The 25,148-nt window shown below is 36.6% G+C and overlaps 1 protein-coding gene across 2 annotated transcripts in view; it reads right to left on the bottom strand.

Annotated features, from left to right (window-relative positions):
* RNGTT (RNA guanylyltransferase and 5'-phosphatase) overlaps positions 1–25,148 on the bottom strand; it is a 232,613-nt gene that overhangs the window by 110,416 nt on the left and 97,049 nt on the right. For both annotated transcript variants that reach the window (XM_027551417.1, XM_027551416.1), the window contains one exon: positions 5,617–5,685. In XM_027551417.1, coding sequence (XP_027407218.1) covers positions 5,617–5,685 — 69 coding nt within the window. The remainder of the gene's footprint in view (positions 1–5,616; positions 5,686–25,148) is intronic.

The raw sequence follows: 25,148 nt of genomic DNA, 5'->3' as shown, positions 1-25,148 counted from the left end.
TTTTTAGGTGACAAACCACAAAAGATTAGCAATTCAAAATGTCAGTGAAATCATAAAACTGAAAACCTTATATGTTAAGAGTCTAATAGAACCTATTTGGTTATGATGTAGACTATAACCAGACGGAAAATTCAATTTGAAGATACTTCTTTTTAAAAATCATCACCTCAGCATGATCAAAGTTTGAGCCTTAACACTTAGAAAGAATAGAGGTTTATATTAAATAAAAACAGTTAATTTTTTCTTTGGAGAAAATACCCATTTTTCTCAAAATATTTAAATATTTTAGCAAATATACTTCAATTTATTTAAAACACTGTTGATGAATAAAGTAATATAATTGTCACCTTTAAATAAAAATATCAGTTATTTTCATATCAGCAAAACACAGAGGGAAACAAAAAGGCAGCATGTGATAAGAGAGTAAGCTGGCTTCAAATCTAGGTGTGGTCTTTAACATAAAAGCAAGGGGAAAATCGCTAGAGAGAAAGGAAGAAGATCACTCTGAATGCAGTGTGATAAAGACAGGAGGATGACAAAGCGGAGGCTGCAGGACCAGTTAGGATGCTGCTGCAGTGGTCCAGGCAAGAGGCAACGAATGACAAGTGAGACTGGAGTGTGGCAGTGGTAATGAAGAGAAAAGAGAATAATTTAAGAGAGATTTAGGAGCTAAAGCAAGACTTGGAGATGGATCAGATGGATAAAAGAAGGGAAGGTGTCAAGATGACATCTAGATTTCTCACTCAAGTAACGCATTTAAGCAACTGAGAGAGGAAATGTCAGGAAAAGATCATTGTGTAGTCTCTATGTTGGTTTGCTGTTTGGAGAATAGAGATGGAGTTCAGCTGTACGGTGATTTCTGGTGTTTTTGAGAAACTGAAAAGGTGATATCAGGATAGGCAACTAGATAAACAAATCTGGAGCTTAAACAGAAATCAAAACTGAGTCACAGGCTTACGAGAGATAATCGAGCCACGGGTGCAAATGAGACTTCCAGGGAGAGAGTGGAGCTTGAGAAAAAATGAAGGTCCAGCATACAGAGCCTTTAGAAACTCCAAACTTTGATAACTAGTAGAAGATGGAGACCTTGAGTGAGACAGAGAAGAAATGGCATGAGACTGAAAGGAATCAGGAGTGTGTGATGCCCCAGAAGCCATGTCAGAGAGTATTGTAAGGAAGTGTGGACAGTGGTACAGACTACTACTAGATAATCCAGCAAGAAAAAGGCTGAAAATGAACTTGATTTTGTAAGGAAGAAAGATCACTGGTGACCTTTCAAAACAGTAGCTGATTCAAATGGTATTTACATAGATGAAGCCCTTTCTAAAACACAATCATTCAGAAGTACAATATATAAAAGAAATAAATCAGGGCTGTCATGATAAAAACAGAATGCATATAAACAAAAATTGTAAACAGAATGCTTACGTAGTAACCTATACCTGTACATGGTCCCCTGAGGCAGTTCACAGAAACCCAGAAATTTAGAACTCCATGTTTTGAAACCAGTGGGCTTAGAAGTGATAATTTTAGAAGTACTTTTCATCTTTGATTTTCTATAATTCTATAAATACAATTTAACCTCCTTTTTAAAAAAATTGAGGCCTTCCTGATAAATAATGACTTCTGTGTTTTAATGAATACCACATACCGATATACTTCTTTATAAACACAAAGAAATATCCAAGTATTGAGTTGTATGAGCTGCTTGAATATTCTGGAAATTAATCCTTTGTCAGTTATTTCATTTGCTATTACTTTCTCCCATTCTGAGGGCTGTCTTTTCACCTTGCTTATAGTTTCCTTTGCTGTGTAAAAGCTTTTAAGTTTAATCAGGTCCCATTTGTTTACTTTTGTTTTTATTTCCATTACTCTAGGAGGTGGGTCATAGAGGATCTTGCTTTGATTTACGTCATGGAGTGTTCTGCCTATGTTTTCCTCTGAGAGTTTTATGGTTTCTGGTCTTACATTTAGGTCTTTAATCCATTTTAAGTTTATCTTTGTGTATGGGGTTAGAAAGTGCTCTAATTTCATTCTCTTACACGGAGCTGTCCAGTTTTCCCAGCACCATTTATTGAAGAGGCTGTCTTTGCCCCACTGTATATTCTTGCCTCCTTTGTCAAAAATAAGGTATCCATAGGCACATGGGTTTATTTCTGGGCTCTCTATCTTGTTCCTTTGGTCTATATTTCTGTTTTTATGCCAATATCACACTGTCTTGATGACTGTAGCTTTGTAATATAATCTGAAGCCACTGTTCACTGCAGCTCTATTTACAATAGCTAGAACATGGAAGCAATGTAGATGTCCATCAACAGATGAATGGATAAATAATTTGTGATGCATATACACAATGGAATAATATTCAGCCATAAAAAGGAATGCATTTGAGTCAGTTCTGATGAGGTGGATGAACCTAGTACCTATTATACAGAGTGACGTGAGTCAGAAAGTGAAAGATAAGTATTGTATTCTAACGCGCATATATGGAATCTAGAAAAATGGTACTGAAGAATTTATTTACAGGGTAACAATGGAGAAACATACATAGAGAAAGGACTTATAGACATGGGTAGAGGGGAGGAGAGGGTGAGATGTAATGGAAAGAGTAACATGGAAACTTACATTATCATATGTAATATAGATAGCCAATGGCAATTTGCTATATGGCTCAGGAAACTCAAATAGGGGCTCTGTATCAACCTAGAGGGGTGGGAAGGGGAGGGAGATGGGAGAGAGGTTCAAAAGGGAGGGGATATATGTGTAACTATGGCTGATTCATGTTGAGGTTTGACAGAAAACAATAAAATTCTGTAAAGCAATTATCCCTCACTAAAAAAATAAATTAAAAAAAAAAGAAGAAATATCCTAAGCTTTATTTTCCTCAATATACCATCAATTAGCTTTACTTGTCCTCTTTCTAATAAAAGTTATAAACTAAGTGTGATACTGGATGTGTTACAAGGTTATGTCTCTGAAAAACAGAACATTAAATCAAAACGTGAATGAACTTTCTTCTAAGTTGGTGCTTGGGGTTTCACCCTCAATAGAATCATCACTTTAATACAGTACCTTTGTCACTCTTCTTCAATATTTTGCCAGGATTTTTTTTAGCACTAGTAATATCTTCTATCTTTTATTTGACTTCAGTTCCCTCACTATAATTACTGTAATGAAGCAGAAGTAACTCCTTGCCAAGTTGTAAGTGTGCGTGTGTGCTTAGTCGCTCAGTCGTGTCCAACTCTTTATGACTCCATGGACTGTAGTCCGCCAGGCTCCTCTGTCCATGAGGATTCTCCAGGCAAGAATACTAGAGTGGGTTGTCATGCCCTCCTCCAGGGGATCTTCCCAACTGAGGGAGCAAACCCAGTTCTCCCGCACTGCAGGCAAATTCTTTACCATCTGAGCCACCAGGGGAGGCCCCAGTACTTTCAAGTAAACTAGCACCAAACAAATGAAGCCCAGGAGTTTTTACACAAGTAGAAGCACTAAGAATCCTCTTCATTTTTCGCCCTTCATTTGCCTCTGAAATATTTCTGTAGCATTAGAGAACAGACTGAAGATTATTAATAAAAGTCAAGTTTTATCCATCCCTGACCAGCACCTTCTCTCTGCTCTATGTAGCCTCCCTCAAATTGCTAAGCTGGTCATTCAAAATACTCCCTTTCTTCATTTACTTGAATTGTTGGCTCAAGGAACCCAACAGATGCAATACCACATTGTGAGAAGCTTGGTGGACTTTCTGATAAATGTGGTGGATTAAACATGTGCATTTATATCCACTTTGATTTGAAACTTCGCTAGAATGGGAGTTACAGGAAAGAGATATCAGTAGAAAAGGAAAAACAGGAGAGCAGACAACAGCAGAAAACAACCTTTTGAAAACTAGAAAGTAGGTGAAATTAACAAAGACTGAATGTGAAGTGCCTGTGGGGAAGGACAGGAAGGCAGAGGAATTCCTGTCGGGTTCCCCAGAATGGGATACTTAACATATGGAATAGATATGTACTGAGAAGGTTGTGAGAGGGTGAAAAGGGAGATCTGGTACTGACAACAGACTGGGTAAAAATCATGAACAGGTCTGAACCATGAGTTTATTAACAGTATGAAACGTCCTAATTCCTGTTATAGTTAGATTTTACTTCTTTCCGTCCAGGGAGATTAGGCTTGGAAAATACTGGAACTCAAAGATCTAAACTCTATCTTCCTAAAACTTTCTACTAGTTCTGTCCCCAGCCTCTAACTCTCCTCCATCTCCTCCTCCTTCAACATCATAAGATTGTTCCCTCCACCTGTTTGACAAGCGGGATGAAGACAGAAGCCAATCACATACCACCAAATTTGCAGTTTTACTAAATAGTAAAGCATATATACTATAGTACTTAATACATAATGTTTGAAAATATTAGTCCCCTTCCCTTTACCCCAGATACCTAGTTTGATGTCTCTCTACGTAACTTCACAATTAGTTCACACCCTTATTTCTAAGGAGAGAGCGAAGGCAAAATGCAGCTTACGACAAGGTGAAGCACATAAAATGCAACTCTTTCCTACAAGAGCAGTGGTTCTCATACTTGAACACACGTCCTAGTCACTTGGAGAGCTTGCTAAAGCACCAACTGCTGGATGCCCATTTCCCTGTGTCTCTCATCAGTAGGTCTGGGTAAGCGACATTTATATCAGCTTCCTGGGTGTGTTAATGCCACCTTGTCAACAGGTCACAGTTTTGAGAAGCACTGCCCCACAGAGCACAGGTTCTCAAGTGAAGGCAAACTTGCCTTTCAGGGGAAAGGAGGCAGTGAATGTATGCATTTTTGGTTGTCACAACCTAGAGGGGTGAGAGGGAGAGGTAACACTGACATCTGTCTGATATGTACAGACCAAAGATGCTATGAAACATCCTACCACACACAGGACAGCTCCACACAGCAAAGGACTATGCTGCTGCTAAGTCACTTCAGTCGTGTCCGACTCTGTGCGTATGGGTCCAAAAATGTCAATAGTGCAGAGGGTGAAAAATCTTACCATACAGTAAAACAGAATTTACTCCAAATATATGATTTGACCATTGCACTGGTGAAAGGTTTTCAGCAAGTTTCAGAAATTTGACATGGAATAGCAAAGAACTGTTTTTCTTCAAATACTGATAACTCTGAATTTTACTCATCCATGACAAAATGAAGTTTTAAAAATAATTAATGCTTACAAGATATATTGGCCTACAGAAAGAAATAAGCATTTATTTACATAAGATTATTGGTAGATTTCTTGTAAAGAAACGTCAGTTAACATTTATCTTGCAAGAATAGTAAGAAAACTAATTATAATAAAAGACTAATCTTGAAAAATAAAATGATCAGCTGTATTTATTTCCTAAGATAAGTCAAACGCGAACAACTATTGATTTTGCTATAATAAATATTTAATATAAAGGAAATACTTTATTTTATAATGAACCATTTGTTTTAAGGAAAAGCTAATTATACCACTAATCAATCTTAAGTAAACATATCTAAGAAAACTGTACTTTATATATACATGCATGTGTGTGCATGGATATACATATATACATGTACATGTATACACACACACACACACAGAGACAAATATACTTACTCCAGTGGGCTGGAAAATAAGTCCATCCATTTCATGGCTGACTTCTTTGGCAAAATTTCCTTCAAGTAGCTATAAAATAAACATATATATTTTTAGAACTATAATAATCAACACAAAAATCACTTTTAAAGTTTTTAAACTTTTCCTAAGCTTTATAATAAACTTAATACATAAGCTTTAAAAACTGAAATACAAAATGGGGGAGAAGGATGATCCAGAGGGATCTAGGCTTAAAGCTCAACATTCAGAAAATGAAGATCATGGCATCTGGTCCCATCACTTCATGGGAAATAGATGGGAAAACAGTGGAAACAGTGTCAGACTTTATTTTGGGGGGCTCCAAAATCACTGCAGATGGTGACTGCAGCCATGAAATTAAAAGACGCTTACTCCTTGGAAGAAAAGTTATGACCAACCTAGATAGCATATTGAAAAGCAGAGACATTACTTTGACAACAAAGGTCCATCTAGTCAAGGCTATGGTTTTTCCAGTGGTCATGTATGGATGTGAGAGTTGGACTGTGAAGAAGGCTGAGCGCTGAAGAATTGATGCTTTTGAACTGTGGTGCTGGAGAAGACTCTTGAGGGTCCCTTGGACTGCAAGGAGATCCAACCAGACCATTCTAAAGGTGATCAGTCCTGGGTGTTCTTTGGAAGGAATGATGCTAAAGCTGAAACTCCAGTACTTTGGCCACCTCATGCGAAGAGCTGACTCATTGGAAAAGACTCTGATGCTGGGAGGAATTGGGGGCAGGAGGAAAAGGGGACGACAGAGGATGAGATGGCTGGATGCCATCACCAATTCGATGGACGTGAGTTTAAGTAAACTCTGGGAGTTGGTGATGGACAGGGAGGCCTGGCGTGCTGCAATTCATGGGGTCGCAAAGAGTCAGACACAACTGAGCGACTGAACTGAACTGAACTGAGGCTATTATACTGTAAGATTCTTTTTTTAATATATGAAGATTTCCATTCCATGGCAGGCTAGATATCTCAAACAATAGTCCTAGCTGCAACAACCAAAATGATGGTAAAATAATCAAAACATATTTTTCCTTCTTCTAGTTTTATTAAGATATAATTGACATACAGCACTGTATAACTGTAGGTGTACAGCATAATGACGTGACTTACATATATCATGAAATGATTACCACAATAAGCTTAGTGAACATCTATCATCTCATGTAGATACAAAATAAAAATGTATTTTTTCCTTGTGATGAGAATTCAGGATTTATTCTTAACAACTTTCATATATAACATACAGTAATATTAATTATCTTAACTGTGTTGTACATTACATCCCTAGCTGTAATTTATCTTACAAAGGTGGTCAAAAAGCACCAACTTCCAGTTATAAAACATATTTTTAAATTCACCATGCTGAGCCAGCATAAATGTAGCAAGACAGAGAGGCCAAAACAAAAAAGACTGTAGAAACTCTGGGAAGTAATAAATATAGGGAATAAAAATAAATGCATCCACAAAGGAAGAGAGCAGAAAATCCCGCTTGGGGATAGGTGGAGTGAGAATAAGATTCTCTGAGAATCTGTAACTACAAGTTAGCTCACATATGGGGATTGCACCTTCAAAATGCATTACCTGTGTTTTCCGCAAAACCTCAAGCAGAAAATTTAACCTTTCTTTGTGTCCTACTTTTGCCTCATTTTTTGTCTTTATTGTATTTTTTCCAGCAAAAAATTACACTGCAAGGAATACACACCATGAAATACAAACAACAGTTTTTTCAATGCCATATCTACTGAAAAGCAGAGTTATAGGCCCAATGCTCTCTAATTATTTCTGAACAATTGTTTTAAATGCTTCCCTTCCGCAGACTCTTATTATTCTGAAAAACTGAACATGTGCATCACTGATGGAGGACGTAAACACTGATTTCTGCATCTTAGGAGAGAGAACAGAAGATAATTTCACAGAGCCAGGTAATAACACTGCTACCCAGAGTCTTGCCAAATGACATAATATTTAGGAGAGTTCTAGGATTCAAATATATTCCACCAAAATTTTGGATCTGCTGTGCGTTATCCAATCAAAATCTTTCATCACAAACACATCCTCTTAAAACCACTACACTGAAAGGGAGATATGCACTCCAAAAGCGACAACCAAGATCTCCAGTATATTTCACACGTCACAAGATCTGTGATTCTCTTCCCAAACTGTGACTTCATTTTCTCTGCCATTTCATTCCTTGAAATCTGCAATTTCTCTAAACTGGGAGCAGTTCAGCAAAGAAAAGTAAGACCTATCCTACTTTCTAACTGCTTTAAGACCAATTTGAGTTTGAATAATTTACATTTCCTTAAAACTGTAATGTTCTTTAGTCAAGTTCATGGGGGCAGAAATCAGAGAGGCTGAGAGGGAGGGGAAAATGAGGTGTTAGTGTTTGATGGGTACAAGAGTTTCAGTATGGAAAGATGAAAAAGATCTGGAAATACATGATAATAATGGTTACACAACAATGTGAATGTAATTAATGTCACTGACATGTATGCTTGCTGCTGCTAAGTCGCTTCAGTCGTGTCTGACTCTGTGCGACCCCATAGATGGAGCCCACCAGGCCCCCCCATCCCTGGGATTCTCCAGGCAAGAGCACTGGAGTGGGTTGCCATTTCCTTCTCCAATGCATGAAAGTGAAAAGTGAAAGTGAAGTCGCTCAGTCATGTCCGACTCTGAGCGACCCCATGGACTGCAGCCCACCAGGCTTCTCCATCCATGGGATTTTCCAGGCAAGAGTACTGGAGTGGGGTGCCATTGCCTTCTCCAGACATGTATGCTTAAACATGGCTAAACAGTCAATTTTATGCTATGTGTATTTTACCACAATTTTTTTCAACTGTAATGCTCTTGGTGTTTTCCTTCTTGTAGTGTTTTGTTCTTTCCTCTTACTATAACATTAAGGTAGTGGGGAGCTTGCAGTGGGACTCTTAGAGCCATACTACCTGGAATTTGGCAGAACAGGTAAAAATTTCAGGACAGATGTGAAATTGATCTCTAATTCATTCATCGGTTTAAGTGACCTAGCCATGTGAGGAGGAAATTTGCCTAAGTAAAAATTCAATATGGATTAAAAGTACTGATTTTTTATAATGAACTAATGGGTAAAGGTTCAAATAAGAAAAAGATGGATACTATTGATACATCTTGTACTTCATCACATGAGAAAAGGTAACCTATTAAATTCATAGCACAAATCCTGCTGAGGAATGAAGAATTGAAAACAAAATGCCACAATCATCTTTATAAATAGTATTTTTTAAAGGTTAAGCAATTTGTTCTTTTACTGCAGGTACATCATTTATGGCACATAAACATAGCTTTTTCATTCTTAGAGCATATTTCTCCAATCCATATATTGGATTATCCATGTAGATAAAGTATAAAGTATATGTTGACAAGACTCTAGATAACATAATGCTACCTGGTGCAGAAATGGAAGTAACTTCCTTTTTAATTTTACTCTTTTTAAGAATCAGAGAATTTAAGGGACTATGAAACTTCTTAGGTCAAAATAAGAAATACTCCTTGTTTTCACCCATTTTACTCCCTGTTGATTACTCTAGACAATATTTCTTTCTTAATAATTTACAGTATCACTTATTATATATTAAAAGACCTTTATAATACAAAGGTCTTTATTCTATAAAGTATAAACACTTTATACTTTATATAAAGTATATAAACACTTTATAAAGTATAAACACTTTATAGTATAAAGTGTTTTTGTGCTTGGTTCTTAATATATATATATATATATATATCATTCAAGACACACAACCCCTCGTGAGGTGTATAATTTTAATTTTATATTATTATTCATTTCACCAGAAAATGAAACTGAGGGCATCAGAAATTAAGCGACTAGCTTCAGCTCACTAGAAAAGACCCTGATGCTGAGGGCAAGAGGAGAAGGGGACCACAGAGGATGAGATGGTTGGATGGTATCATTGACTCAATGGTCATGATGCAAACTCTGGGAGATAGTGAAGGACAGGCAAGTCTGGCATGCTGCAGTTCACGGAGTCGCAAAGAATCGGATGTGACTTAGTAACTGAACAGCAACAACAGCAGCAGCAGCTTCAACTCAGACAGCTAACAAAACAAATTCATTCAGAACAGATTTCAATTAGTCTTTAATTAAAAATAAGGAAATAACCAAAGAAAGTCTCTGACTCTCTAAAACAAATGCTCTAAAGACTTCTGAAAGTTCCCACATACGTCCTCCAATCAGCATTTAAAACTTAGACTTTAAGTGTACTTTATTCTTTATATACATACTTTATACTTAGAGACTTTATTTATATATATATATAAATATATATATAAAAAACTATATCTACATACTTTATATATATACTTTATTCTTTATTCTTTATCTTATTCATGTAGCACGTGCTACATGAATAAGATACATACAAAGGAAGATAAAATTCTTGAGGTGGAAGGAATTACTTTTTAGGGATAAAAATTTTATTAATATATATAACAAATTTATATAATTTATTTATTATTCATATTAGAAATCAGATATGTAAAATAATGTTAAATTTAAAATATTGCTTTTTTGGGTCATAAATTCTGAAAGAAAATTTATCCAAACTCATTACGAACATCTTCTATACATCAGTGTCATTATCATTACAGCCAATACTTAAGTCACTTAATGTACTAATATATTTCCATTACTTTCACTGTTGTCTCTGAGTTACAGCATACTTCAATTCACACAGGAGACTATCACTGCAGATGTTATCTCAAGCTACAGGTACTGACTTGAATAACACATCAGAAAAGTCCCCTCCGCAACCATTCCTTAAGTCTGTATTCATTTTCCTGAAAGTGTTCAGCATCTTTAAAAAGCTGGTTTATGGAAAAGTTCCACTTTTATTTTCAATGTAAAACTTGTCTACCTGACAATAAATTTTTAAAAAGCAGACAATCCACAAAATCATAGCTTTTGTTAAGGCCATTAGCAGATTGAGGTCTTCAGGAAACCAAGTAAACTGAATTCCAAGCCCTTCAAAGAAAGATGAAATACATCTTTCACTCTTGGAAGAGCGTAAGAGGAAAAATCGGAAGTCATAAAAGCAGGTATAAAGAAAACCTGATAAATTTTTAAAAACCAAGCATGAGTTAGTATAACAGTTTAGAATCCCTGAAAGCCCCGAACACACAAGGAATCCAAACCTACTCACTAGCTCTGTTCCTCAGGTTTCTATTAGGAGTCACAGGAAAGACTAGGGGCAGGGCAAGAAAGATGACAAAGCCTCATCTTAGTTGCAGACATAAAATCCTTCCCAGACCCTACCTGATATGAAATAAAGGCCATCTGAGGATAAAATCGTCTGCAGCTACACAAGGGTCCAGAAAAGCCTTGGTCCAAGAATATTACACTGATAAAAAGCAGGAAAACTTGCTCCTGCCAAAACATCCCATCTGTGCAAAGCAAAACGGCTACCAAAAGGAAGATGTCAGCCCACTGATGGGAAACCCATCCCTGAGACTCAGGTGCCCAGGGTCTGCTTAATACCAAGGCTTGAGGTTAAGAAAACACTACAGCACTACAGTCCCCACAAGTCAGGCACTGAGTGACAAGAAACAGTAGATTACATAGTAGGGAGAGTGCCAGAGCACAAAAATAGACCACTACATGGTAGAGGCGAGCAGAGTCCACTGAAAGCTACAAGCGAAGCCGGAACACTGGAGAAAACCCATCTTATACCCCAGGCCTTTCAAGTAACAGAAGTCATCTGTTTAAGGAACCTGAAGTCTTTGGAGCACTGAAGATAACTATATAGCAATACAAAGTGAAAGTGAAAGTCACTCAGTCGTGTCCAACTTTTTGCGACCCCAAGGACTGTAGCCTGCCAGGCTCCTTCTTCCATGGAATTCTCTAGGCAAGAATACTGGAGTGGGTAGTTGTTGCCTTCTCCAGGGGACCTTCCCAACCCAGGGATCGAACCTAGGTCTCCCACATTGCAGACGGATTTTTTACCATCTGATACTACAAATCGATCTCAGATACAGAACAGATAATCACCCACTAATCCCACCTCCCACAAATGAAGCTTACTAAACTTAAAGAAGGAGAGGTATGCACATTACTAAGCAAAAGACATTTACCTCAGTATCTATTGTTCATATAGAAAAAAAATGCCAAGCATCCAATAAAAAACTATCACAAACACATACAAAGGAAGAAAAAATGACCTACATCCAACAGATAAGGTAATCAACAGAAGAAAACATAGGGATGGCCCCTATTTTGGAATTATCAAGCAAAGATTTTAAAATAACCTTCACATTTTAAAGGAAAAGATGGAAAACATGAATGAGCAAATTGGAATTTCAGCAAAGAGTTAAAAAAAAAAAGAACAAATAGAAATCCAAGAAATAAAAACATAATATCAAAGAAAAAGAATATTAATCAATGGGAATGACAATCAATGAGATTATCAACACACTGGATATAACAAAGAAAAGAATCACTGAACTCAAAGAAGAGTATAGCACTTTTTCCAATTGAAACACAAAAAGACAAAAGGGGAGATATAGGCAGCGAAGGTAGGAGGACAGAACTAGGAATCAAAGGGCAAGGGTGAAGAGGTCTTTAAAATACAGACTACACATAGAAAAATCAGTAAGAATATAGAAGACTATTATAATAATGAAACCTGACCTATTTAACACTTTATAGAAAACTGTACCCAGCAATAGGAGAAAACATTTTTCTTTTTTAAGTGCATACAACACTTCTATATAGATCAAATCCACACAAAGTATGCTCTCTGACCACAATGAATTAAATTAATTAAAAGTAAGAGAAAAATATCTGGAAAATCCCCCAATGTTCAGAAACTCCATAACCAACTTCCAAATAACTCAAGAATAAAAAGAAGTCAAAAGGAATTCTTTAAGTATTTCAAAACAATGAAAATGAAAATAAAGTGGATATTTGACAGATACAGTTGAACAGTATCATTGGAAAATTTATTGCACTAAATGACTAATTAGAAAAAAAGGAAGGTGACAAATTAATGATAACAACTTCCACCGTAAGAAACTAAGGGCAACTCTAGAGAATTCAGGACGGAGAAGGCAATGGCACCCCACCCCAGTACTCTTGCCTGGAAAATCCCATGGATGGAGGGGCCTGGTAGGCTGCAGTCCATGGGGTCCCTAAGAGTCAGATACAACTGAGCAACTTCACTTTCATTTTTCACTTTCATGTGTTGGAGAAGGAAATGGCAACCCACTCCAGTGCTCTTGCCTGGAGAATCCCAGGAACAGGGGAACCTTGTGGGCTGCCGTCTACGGGGTCGCACAGAGTCAGACATGACTGAAGTGACTTAGCAGCAGGAGCAGAGAATTCAGGAACCACAGAAACCAGAAGGAATCACTTGGGTTGAGACTGTACAGCCAATGAAGAAGACCACACCCACTAAGACCAAGACCCAGACACAGCTGAAGAAGGCACATCTATGGCTCACTGATGGTAGAGTTGATGAAATGTCTTAATGAGGCATCTTATCAATTTTTAAAGATGGCAGCTGTGGTTAGAAAGCAATAAATCTGAATCTAAAATACTAAAGGAGTAATAGCCAAGGATAAGTTGCCAAAGTCAAAGTGACTACATCAGAAGAAAGTGTCACTGAGCTGAAAATTTTAAACAAATGGAGAGGCCAGGGTTATAAGTAGAGCAAACCAAACACAGAAAAGTTGAGTACAACAAGTAAAATGACCAGTCTTTGAGAAAAGAGTTTAAATTAGGCACAGCTTCTACGGAAAAAGGAATAGTTATCAAGAAGCCAAAAAGAGGCTGAACACACTTAATTAAAACAGAATGGCTTGAAAAGCTAAGTTTTATTTTAATAACTTAAATATCAGATAATTTTAAAACTCACTTTGCTCTCCACTTGTCTCTGATATTATATTCCAAGATAAAATGTCCTACACCTTTAAGTTAGTCTGTTTTCTTTCCTCTTCTATCTTTTAAGTAAAACTTATGAATTGCACTTATTTTTTATGTAAGAAGAGCTAAGTTTTTCTTAGAAAATCTTATTATATGATAACATCTCAATAAAAATAAAATTTCATCCATTCTTCCATTAGGAAGGTATTTCCTGACTGCCTTCCAATGCCAGCAATCCAGTTAGTATTCAGGATACTACGAATCCAATGATGATATAAACCTAGGCCAATATGCCTAAACAATACCTTAAATTTAACAGTAAAACTACAAATGCAATGATGTAATCAGCCATTTCTCCCCGTCAGTTTTTATTCAGAAACACAGTTCTACTTAAATTACCTAAGATTTGGGTTTTTAAATCATTTCTAATAAAAAAAAATTTTAAGATATTTTACTTTAAAAATATTTAACTACAAAACCTTGGAGAAGCTTTAAGGTGGAGTATGCGGTGAATTATCTATCCTAAAGAGCCTAGGACTTCTTTAGCCATATCACCCTCAACATGCCCAATCTCATCCAAAGATTTTAGGATACACTTTCAGAACTGCAATTTTCTTGATTATTTTCCACCAGATAAAATTAGAAGATAATTAGATAAAAGATAAAATAGTAGGTAAAATAGCAATGCTATGGACTGCAGCCTGCCATGGGATCCCTCTGTCCATGGGATTTGTCAGGAAAAATTACTGGAGTGGGCAGCCATTCCCTTCTCCAGCAGATCTTCCTGACCCAGGGATCAAACTCAGGTCTCCCACATTGCTGGCAGATTCTTTACCATCTGCTACCAGGAAGCCCCAAAACAGTAGACATAATTTATCAAACAGATATTAATAAAGCATGACAGTATTTCACAAATGCTTACAAGATTTAAATGTGTTTACCTATGAGTATTATATCTCATTACCCGAATACATTGCAGAAGGCATATAACTTTCCATTAACAAAGACTGGTGGAACTGACAAAGATTATACCAGGTGATTGACTCTGGATTGATATTTTATACGTCTATGAATCACAAAGTAATTGGAAACCAAATCATTATAAATGCATAAGCAGAGAAAGATAATACAAAAGGGCTTGAAATTAAAAACATGAGAAACAAAAGACAAACTATAAAGTTACAAAGCATAGAAAAGAACCTTTAGAAATAAGGAAAATGATAGCTTAAGATAACAATGAAGAAGGAAATGAATCTACGTAAAATTGGGAATGCAAACTGGCAACATTAATTCATCATAGTATAAAAGAAATTCTTTTCTTAAACAAAAGATTAAACTATCTCTACCTTTCTGTTCTGGACTATTCTACTCACAACAGATATTTTCTGGGTTGATATTCTCCACATGGCCTCAACTGAGAATACTCAATACAGTAGCTTCTATCTGCTCACCTTTTTAAATGTGCTTTCATAAATCTCCTAAAGTTCTAGTTTTACCAATCCCCCTAAAATGGAAACTTCCACTCACCTGGATATTACTATTCCCAAAGTATAACTCCTAATTTAGGTAAAGATTATTCAGTGCTTCTGTACCTTAAATACTCCTCTAATAGCAAAAAATCACTCTATAAAACACCTTTCTTGCTCACCAAAAAGCCAATATTGGGCTTCCCTGGTGGCTCAGTGGTGAAGAATTTGCTTGCCAAAGCAAGAGATATGGGTTCGATCTCTGATCCAGGAAGATTCCACATGCCACGGAACAAGTAAGCCCATACACGACAACTATTGAGCCTGTGCTCTAGAGCCTGGGAGCTCCAACTACTAAGCCCACATGTCAGAACTACCAAAACCTTTGCACCCCAGAGCCTGTGTTCTGCAACAAGAGAAGCCACAACAATGAGAAGCCTGTGTACCACAACTAGAGAAAAGTCCTCACAGCAGCAAAGACCAAGCACAGCCAAATATAAATTAAATTATTTAAAAAATTTTTAAGCCAAATTCACTCTTTTTAAAAAACGATGACTTGATTTCTGTGTTTTTTTTAAACCGACACCTATACAGCAATATCATTAAAGTTAGCTAATCAAAATATAAATAACTTCTGGAACACTATCATTGGCTGTTTCATTAACTCATATTATTACAATTAAATTAAGCTGCTGCTGCTAAGTCACTTCAGTCGTGTCCGACTCTGTGCGACCCCATAGACGGCAGCTACCAGGCTCCCTAATCCCTGGGATTCTCCAGGCAAGAACACTGGAGTGGGTTGCCATTTCCTTCTCCAATGCAGGAAAGTGAAAAGTGAAAGTGAAGTCGCTCAGTCGTGTCCGACTCTTCGCGACCGCATGGACTGCAGCCTACCAGGCTCCTCCATCCATGGGATTTTCCAGGCAAGAGTACTGGAGTGGGGTGCCATTGCCTTCTCTGTAAAATTAAGCATAATAGTTCAAAAAATTCTAGTGAATCCCACTTGAAAAGTTAGAAAATCTAAAATCAAAATTTCTCTAGAAAATTGTTTTTTTATGGATGTTCGTCTTATTTCTACCAAAATTCTCTCATAATTTCACAAAGTAGAAGCTAAGTCACCCTCATGAAACAAAGTTTTTTTGCCAGATTTCCAGTTTTTCTTTTTAATCTCAGAATGAGGCATCAACATACATTCATTCAGAGCCAATAACTGTCATTCTATCAAGTGTTTGAAATTTTAAAAGAGATCAATCAGTTTTCTCCTGGAAGGGCTAGTGTCAGATCTAGTGTGGAGGTCCCAAACTGAAATGCCTATGGGTATCAGGCCATGAACCTGAACTGGACTGGGTAAAAGATAACCAGGACTAGTGAACACTATGACAAACTGGAGAGCACATCTTCATCTAGAAAGACAGTATTGTGCTCGCTTCGGCAGCACATATACTAGAAAGACAGTATTTTTAAGGTTTAAATGAGCTTAATCTTTCTGGGGCCTACCAGTTTATGACTTCTGGTTAGTATGGACCTAAATACACATAAAATAGTCATTTTACAGTCAGTGCTTTTAATAGAGGTGCTTAAAGCCTTCTGAGAGAACAGAAAAGTAATTATCATTTCATCTATCATCCGCGGTTCTATACAAATGTTTACTGAGTACTAATTATCCATGGGGGCGGGGGTGAAGATGGGAAGAACAGAAGGAGCAGAAGGAAGAGGTAACACATATAACACCATATGCCAGACACTGCTCTAAGCATTTTACATGTACAGTTGGCTCTCTGTATCCACAGATGTGGAACTCGCAGACACAGAGGGCCAATTCTACTCCATTCGTTTACAGAAGGGCTGAAGCATCAAGAATTTTAGCATCACAGAGGTCTGGGAACCAATCCCCTGCAGATGAGAGACCCATATTAATTTGGTCTAGCCTCATAACAATCTTATAAAGTTAGGGACCATAATTATCCCCATTTTAAAGGTGAAGCTTAGAACTTGCCCATGGTCACAAAGCAAGAAACTAAAATAAAAAATCATTCTGGCTCCAGAGTCCACATTTTTGATGGCTTTTCTAAACTACGTTATCACATCCCCAGATATCTCCTAGTGTCTAGTCCATATACTCCATCAACACACTCTCACAGCACACCGCACTCCCCTCCATCACAAGATGTTCGTGTTTAATTGTCTGACTACCAAATTGAGCTGTGGGCTGAGGACAGGAATCACATTTTATTATCATTTTATCTTCAGCATCTATTACAGTAATCTGGTGCAGAGTAAGCTCTCACTTCAACAAACATGTACTGAATAAATATGAAGTGAACAGCACAGTAATAGGATTGACTTAAAAAAAAAAAAAAAGTCGATGAGCATAGGTCAGGCAGAAAATGCATGGAATGTATCAGGTTGGCAAAAAAGTTCATTCTGGCTTTTCCATATGATATTACGGAAAAACCCAAATGTGAACTTTTTGGCCTACCCAATATTATCCCATGAAGCTGTATGAGATGAAAACATATTTTAAGAGAAATTTAAAAGATTCTGGTCTAATGTATACATACATTATTAAAGGGGTAAGATTTTTTTTAAATACTAAAACCATCATTCACAGTAATTTTCTCACAAACCACCCCTTACTAGCTTCATAATTGCCAGTGGGACAACTGAATCTGGATAACAGGATCCTAACTGGTCTTCTTTGTAGGCTAACTTCCTCTCTCTAAACTACTTCCATTCACTACTGCTAGAATTAACTTTCTGAAACAATCTGTTGTGTCACAGTCACATGTAAAAATCTTTGAATGCTCCTCACTGCCTAGGGCCCAATTCCCTTAGGCTGGTTTTTATAATTCTTTTTTTTTTTTTTTTTTTTTACCCCAAGGCAACCTCTCCTAAAGTGTTTTCCAAAATGTTTGTTCAGACTGCAGCTGGTACAAAGTATAGGTGAGTATCCTTCGTGGGTAGAAAAGTATGATGTACTAAATCTGGAAGAATTTGAAGCACTTTTGGAAGGAATACATGGATAGAATGGATACTTACATAAACACATGATACAAAAAAAATTAAACCAAACTACCTAAGAAGCTAGTGTGAATGTCACAAGAAAAAGAACAAAAATTAGAGAAAGACATCAGCGAAAAGACCAAAAATTTGCAATATGTACATAAAGGGAAACCAAATTTATGTAAAATATAATATAATTTAACACTTTCAAAAAAGGGACAGTGTGGTAAATTGCAGAACAACAGATTCCATTCAAAACTACATCCTCTGTTTGAACAGGTATGTACTAAAGAATTTACCTTAACCAGAAAGAGGTCTGGCCTTTGCCATCTGCTACTGGGAGGAAATCTATAGACCCTTGGAATATCCTGCCTGACAAGAGCATCTTCGCTTGCCTGCAGGGTTGGTCAGTGAAAAGTCTAACAAGATGATTTATGATGTTTGAAACAAGCCACATCAGTTCCAGCCTCCAGAGTAACTGGAGGCTAAATGTATTAGCCTGAACTTCTGGAAGGAGAGACTGAATACTCACTAAAGGGGAGCCATGCTGATAGTATGTCATTGATCCGCAAGGTAAACTCTGGACACCAAAGGCTTGGGTAAGTTTTCCTGGCTAGCAATACTCTTTGAGTCTGATCACACATCTTAGCCAGGAGTAGGAAACACTGTCTCTGACACCCTGAAAAGAAGACAACCAGAAGGTTCCCATTTGGGCCACTCCATATTTTGCCCTACTAGGCTTAGGCTCTTATCTGGACTGGATTTAATTTGCATCCTCTTGTTACAATAAAACTTAACAGACTCTTCCTTTGGCTGGTTTTAACTTGTATGCTTTTGATACAATAAAACCATAATCATCAGTATAGTGCTTTTCTGAGTTTTAAGGCCTTCTAGCAAATTACCAATTCTGAAGGAGTCCCTGGGTGACCCCAGAATTGGTAACTGACTGGTCTGAAGTAAGGTGGCCCTGGGGATCCCCAAACTTGTAGCCAGTATCTAAGTAAGGGCAGTCTTGTGGGGACTATGGAGTTGGCCTGAAGTCATTACAGTAAGTTTTTGTCACTATATTTCTTGAGGTGATATAATTTAAATTGTCCTCAAAGTCACACCCCTCAGCAGGAAAGCACCTGACTTGCCATTAGGCATTACTGCCAAGAGGCTATCAAGAAGCGACAGACTGTAGAATGATGCCACAGTGGCCCTGTTGGTTAATGGGTAAAGGGACCCAGTTAGCCACCACAGAGGAGGCCTTTAATATACATAAAATATCTCTGAACAAGGACAACCCATACTAGGATGGTAAATGGCACTTATGAAGTACCAGAAAAATAGAATGAGATCTTGTTATCCACAATATAAAGAGCATATAACATTTCCTCTATTCTTTACATCAATTTCAAGATGGCACAGAAAGTTCAAAATCATATAAAAATAGGACCTTCAGGTTTATATCTAGACTACTGGATAAAATACCTCAGGTCACAATATTGTGGACTCACCTATACTTCAATTAAAAAAAAATATTTCAGGAACAAAATAGCAAAAGAGCTATACCTCTGTTGCAGTGGTTGTATTTCCTACAATTACTGTTACTCATTTATGAAAAATTAGTTAAAACTAAGCAAAGTAGATTTTAGGTACTGGAAAACCAATGGATTTAAACCAACAAACAGACGATGACTGCAGCCATGAAATTAAAAGACACTTGCTCCTTGGAAGAAAATCTATGACAAACCTAGACAGCATATTAAAAAGCAGAGAGACATTACTTTGCCAACAAAGGTCCATCTAGTCAAAGCTAAGGTTTATCCAGTAGTCATGTATGGATGCGAGAGTTAGATCATAAAGAAGGCTGAGCACCAAAGAATTGATGCTTTTGAACTGTGGTGTTGGAGAAGACTCTTGAGAGTCCCTTGGACTGCAAGGAGATCCAACCAGTCCATTCTAAAGATCAGCCCTGGGATTTCTTTGGAAGGAATGATGCTGAAGCTGAAGCTCCAATATTTTGGCCACCTGATGAGAAAAGCCAACTCACTGGAAACAACCCTGATGCAGGGAAACACTGAAGGCAGGAGGAGAAGGGGACAACAGAAGACAAGATGGTTGATGGCATCACCAATTCAATGGAAATGAGGTTGAGCAAACTCTGGGAAATGGTGGACAGGGAAGCCTGGAACACTACGGTTCATGGAATCACAAAGAGTCAGACACGGCTAAGAGACTGAATGACAACAAATCACCATCCTGAATTTATTACCCTTGTTTCTAAGCATATAAAACTATGGGCCATTCAAGATTCTACTTAAAAATAACATTAAAAAAAAAAAAAAAAACCTCTTTGGGAACCTCCTAGAATCAGTAATAAAATCTATTCCACTTATATCTTGATAAAACACTGATTTACAGCACAAAGATTTAGAAAAGATGACCCAGGTATGTGGGTATCTGAAACGTCATTTTTTGCTTTCCCTAACTAAAATCAGTCTAAAAGATGGAGGGAACCCACAGCTCAAGCTGGGAGAGACTCTCATTAATTCCAAACAAAATACAGCAGTCATGTACTCCACACCATAAACAACACTGGTCTAATATGCCTAAAAGGAATCCTAAACATAAATAAGATTTTCCCTTAAATTCCTGTCTTCTCAGACCAAAAAAAATCCAGGTATTCTGAACCTCCTGGTGCCATATCTCACCTCAAACAGCTAGAATCAAAAGCTACTACATTCTTGGTTCATTTACGGTTTGGTTTTTCTGGTCATTCCATCATAATTAAGGGGTAGCCATATTTTCTTCCCTCTAGTTGTTTAAAAACAAACAGCAACACATTCTTAAGCTTATTTCTGAACATGAACAATGACTAACTCATCTTCTCTCTATCCTCCTTCACCATCCAAGTCTATCTTCTTCCAACCTGTGTCTCCATAACCTATTAGTCTTAAAATATTCTGCCTGTACAGAAGAGATGATTCAGAATTTAACAGTCCACTTTCTCTATTTAAATGTAATCTCTGTGAGGCTAAGTATCATGCCTAATTGTTCATGTATTTTAAGCACCTAAAAACATATTCAAATACACTATCATTAAAAAAGTCAATAGATTGAAGAACATAAGCTCAAGGTGTCAGGTTAACCAGAAGCACTAACTTTATTTCATCCAAGTGGAATCATATACAGTCATCCTAATGCACATTTACTGACAAAATAAGGCTATGAAAGTAGCAAACAATTCATTATGTCTATAATAACACAGTTTAAAACTGTGCCACTGTACTGCAGAAAACTTAATCAATAGGAGAAAATAATTTTGGTAAATACATACTGAGAATAATTTTAATAAAATTAAGTTGTAACTCCTAAAACCAGTAATAAATATAATTTTGCAAAGTTCAATCATTCTTTTTTAAAGAGAATCCTATTTAAGTCTCCAAAACCATTTACGTGACCAGATATTTTCTTTTCCTTTTCAGGTTCACTGTAAATAGAAGAAAAGTAGACTTCCCTCAAATTTGTCAATGGGTAAAATTATATCCACAGTAAAGAGTTCAAAAAGGATGATATAGGACTTCCAAATTTGTCCAGTGGTTAAGAATCCGGCTCACAATGCACGAGTCACAGGTTCAATCCCTGGTCTGGGAACTAAGGTCTCATGTGCTGCACGGCAGCTAAGCCCACAAGTTACAATTAAAGAAAGCCCACCTGCAGCAACAAAGAGCCCCTGTGCCGCAACAAAGACCCAGCACAGCCAAACATAAAAATAATAAGATTAAAACTAAAAAGATAATGGTACTATTCCTTTAATATCTTCAACTTATTTTCTTCTGGTTTATAATTCAACAAACATGGCAAATTACTGTAAGATTTTAATTTAGAAATATATAGCTGTTACTATAATACCTATAATTAGAGCAAATATTTAATAAGAGTATTGCTTTTCCTTAAGTATCCCCCAAAAGTGTATTTTTATAAACTTTTAAAAGATAAAGGGGGTTTAAACGTTTATAAACCATCCTTTTTTTAATTTCTAAAATGACTTCTGAGCATTTCAAATGAACTACAGAAAAGAGAAAGTTGTCAAGAGGAAGGTTGGAAGTAGGAAGAGTCTATTACACTAACACATACAGTAACAGAGAAGGCAATGTGGGGCTCAGGGATTAAACAGCCCCAAGAAGAAAGAATGAAAAGAGCAAGTTCTAATAGAAGTGCTTGAACAACTCATGCATTGAATAAAACATGTTCCACATAACCCTCACCCTGATGGTAGGCTCTCATAGAAATTTAAAACTATTTCCAAGACTTTACTTTTTCATTTTAAATAAAGAGCTCTAATCCTTGGTCATCATATCCATCAGCTACTCTAACCTTAATTGTTCAATTCTATCTATCAAACTCACAACAAGGACTTCAGCACTTGGATCATGGTCATCTTCATGTACGTCACCATCCTACAGGTCCACTCATATATGGGTTTTTGGTAAAATAAATATGCACTACAGTACCTTATGATCAATGGTTCATTGAATCCAAGGATGTAGAACCACAGATAAAGGAGGCCGACTGCAAAGTTTTATTGGAATTTCCAACTCCATGGGGGGCCAGAGCCCCTAACCCCCATGTAATTCAAGGGTCAACGATATTCTATACTCGTCTTCTATCATAATAGTACACTGTTGCTTCCCAGAAAACACATATTAGGATTAGTTCATCTGTGACTCTACAATCAAATCAAGTTCTTCAGTGCTTCACTTGTACCCCGTGAAGTCATCATCACAGACCAAATATTCTATGACTAAACATTATACAATATATATTCAAATATATTTACTATTGTCGTAAGTAGTAAAGTACATAAAATAAGAAGCCCCAATTCCATTTTCCTAGATATTTTATAAACTATTTTAAAATTTTATTGCAATTCTTCAACAATGACACAATGGTATTTTACTTACTGGCCCTATTTGTGGTATAAAAATGACTAGATGTGCATTCAATAACCAAGGGATATAATCTAACCAAATATATATATATATAACAAATGTCCCTAGTTTTCCTAATCCACTGCAAAAGGTTACATTTTCAAAACCATGTCCCAAAGTCCATTCTAACTCTTTCCAATTCTTAGGGGAGAATTGAAACACATATTATTGGTTTTAAGAAAGTCTGTAATTGTTAATTATTTACTCTTTGAGCAATGTGATGAGAGTTGTGAGGTTTTTTTACTCTGGAAAAAAAAAAAGATGCACTATAGACATTACTTTTACACTCATGTGCTGGAACTAAGTACCCACCATCATTTCAACAATGACCAACAGAAGGTTCACTTAATTTTCTATGTAACTGGAAAAGACAAAAGCTATTATTTAACCTTAATCTTTCATTTTAAAATTCTAATAAAACTACGAGGTCAGACACTGATACAAAATTACTGGCTCACACCAATGAGAGACACACACTTAACAAAAGGGGGGGGGGTTCAGTTGAATTTGAAAATGTGTGATAAGTCAATCCTGTGCCTTTGTTAACCTATAGTAAATTCACAACCACACCTGGTTAGAGAAATTAATCTATCAGACTTTTTAGAAAAGAAACTGCCTCCTAATCACTTTGCTGCTGCTGCTAAGTCGCTTCAGTCGTGTCCGACTCTGTGCGACCCCATAGACGGCAGCCACCAGGCTCCTCCGTCCATGGGATTTTCCAGGCAAGAGTACTGGAGTGGGGTGCCATTGCCTTCTCTCCCTAATCACTTTAGAGGACAATAATTACTTTTTCCTTCTGAATCCATAGTACTAATATCTATCTCCTGAATGTTAATGGTAAAATTCTGGGTAAACAGATGGCAATTTCCCCATATTACAACTTTGAGTCCACAGAAATGTTTAAAATATATTTGGTACCACATATAATGATCTCTTCACATTTCAGTGAACAAGATTTACTACCCCAAAAGAAGTTTCCTGGAACAATAAATTTTGAGGTTCACTATACAAAAGCAATTAAGAGCTCTCTTTATTACACATTACTGTGATTTTCTTAAATTCTCCTCTGAAATGGTAAATGAATGAGACTGAAAGTATCCATTAGGCCATATTCAATTTTGGTGATGAATGACGTATTAATAGACTAGATAGTACAAAACTGAACACCAGAAATATGAGAATACATAAAGTTAGCCTCATTTCATCTTGCGTCTTCCTTTAAACCAAAATAGTTTTACCATTATGTCTGTAATAACGTAAAAAATGAGGCATAATCACTGAAAACCTCTATGTGTGAAGAACAGTTCTTCACATTTAAGCAAAGGTTTTTTCCTTCTCTTGAACCACAGTTGCAGTAACAAACTCTCAAAGGTACTTTTTCTTTTACTATATATAAACAATACAATGATAAAGTCATATAACATTTGTATATATAAATAACACATCTTATGGCTAGATTTTCTTTATGAACTACTAGTCCTAGACAAACACTTAAGAACTATAAATTTATATTTAAGGATAAAATAAGAAAAGAAAGAAAAGTAAGGCAATACCTAGAAAATTAATCTGAATGCCAGATGAAATACATGTATATATACATAAAACCTAAACTTCCTAGCTAGCAGAGTATGCAAGAAAATAACAGATGAATATTTATAAAATCCTTATTAAACTAGATGAGTATAAGCTCTTGAAAAATTAGGTGCATGTCGTCTGCAAATAGTGAGAGTTTTACTTCTTCTTTTCCAATTTGGATTCCTTTTATTTCTTTTTCTGCTCTGATTGCTGTGGCCAAAACTTCCAAAACTATGTTGAATAGTAATGGTGAAAGTGGGCACCCTTGTCTTGTTCCTGACTTTAGAGGAAATGCTTTCAATTTTTCACCATTGAGGATAATGTTTGCTGTGGGTTTGTCATATATAGCTTTTATTATGGTGAGGTATGGTCCTTCTATGCCTGCTTTCTGGAGAGTTTTTATCATAAATGGGTGTTGAATTTTGTCAAAGGCTTTTGACACTCACTCTCACTATTTGCAGACGACATGATCCTCTACATAGAAAACCCTAAAGACTCCACCAGAAAATTACTAGAACTAATCAATGATTATAGTAAAGTTGCAGGATATAAAATCAACACACAGAAATCCCTTGC

The sequence above is a fragment of the Bos indicus x Bos taurus genome, chromosome 9, assembly GCF_003369695.1.
Source record: "Bos indicus x Bos taurus breed Angus x Brahman F1 hybrid chromosome 9, Bos_hybrid_MaternalHap_v2.0, whole genome shotgun sequence".
NCBI classification, from domain to species: Eukaryota; Metazoa; Chordata; class Mammalia; order Artiodactyla; family Bovidae; genus Bos; species Bos indicus x Bos taurus.
This window is presented reverse-complemented; position numbering and strand designations above follow the sequence as displayed.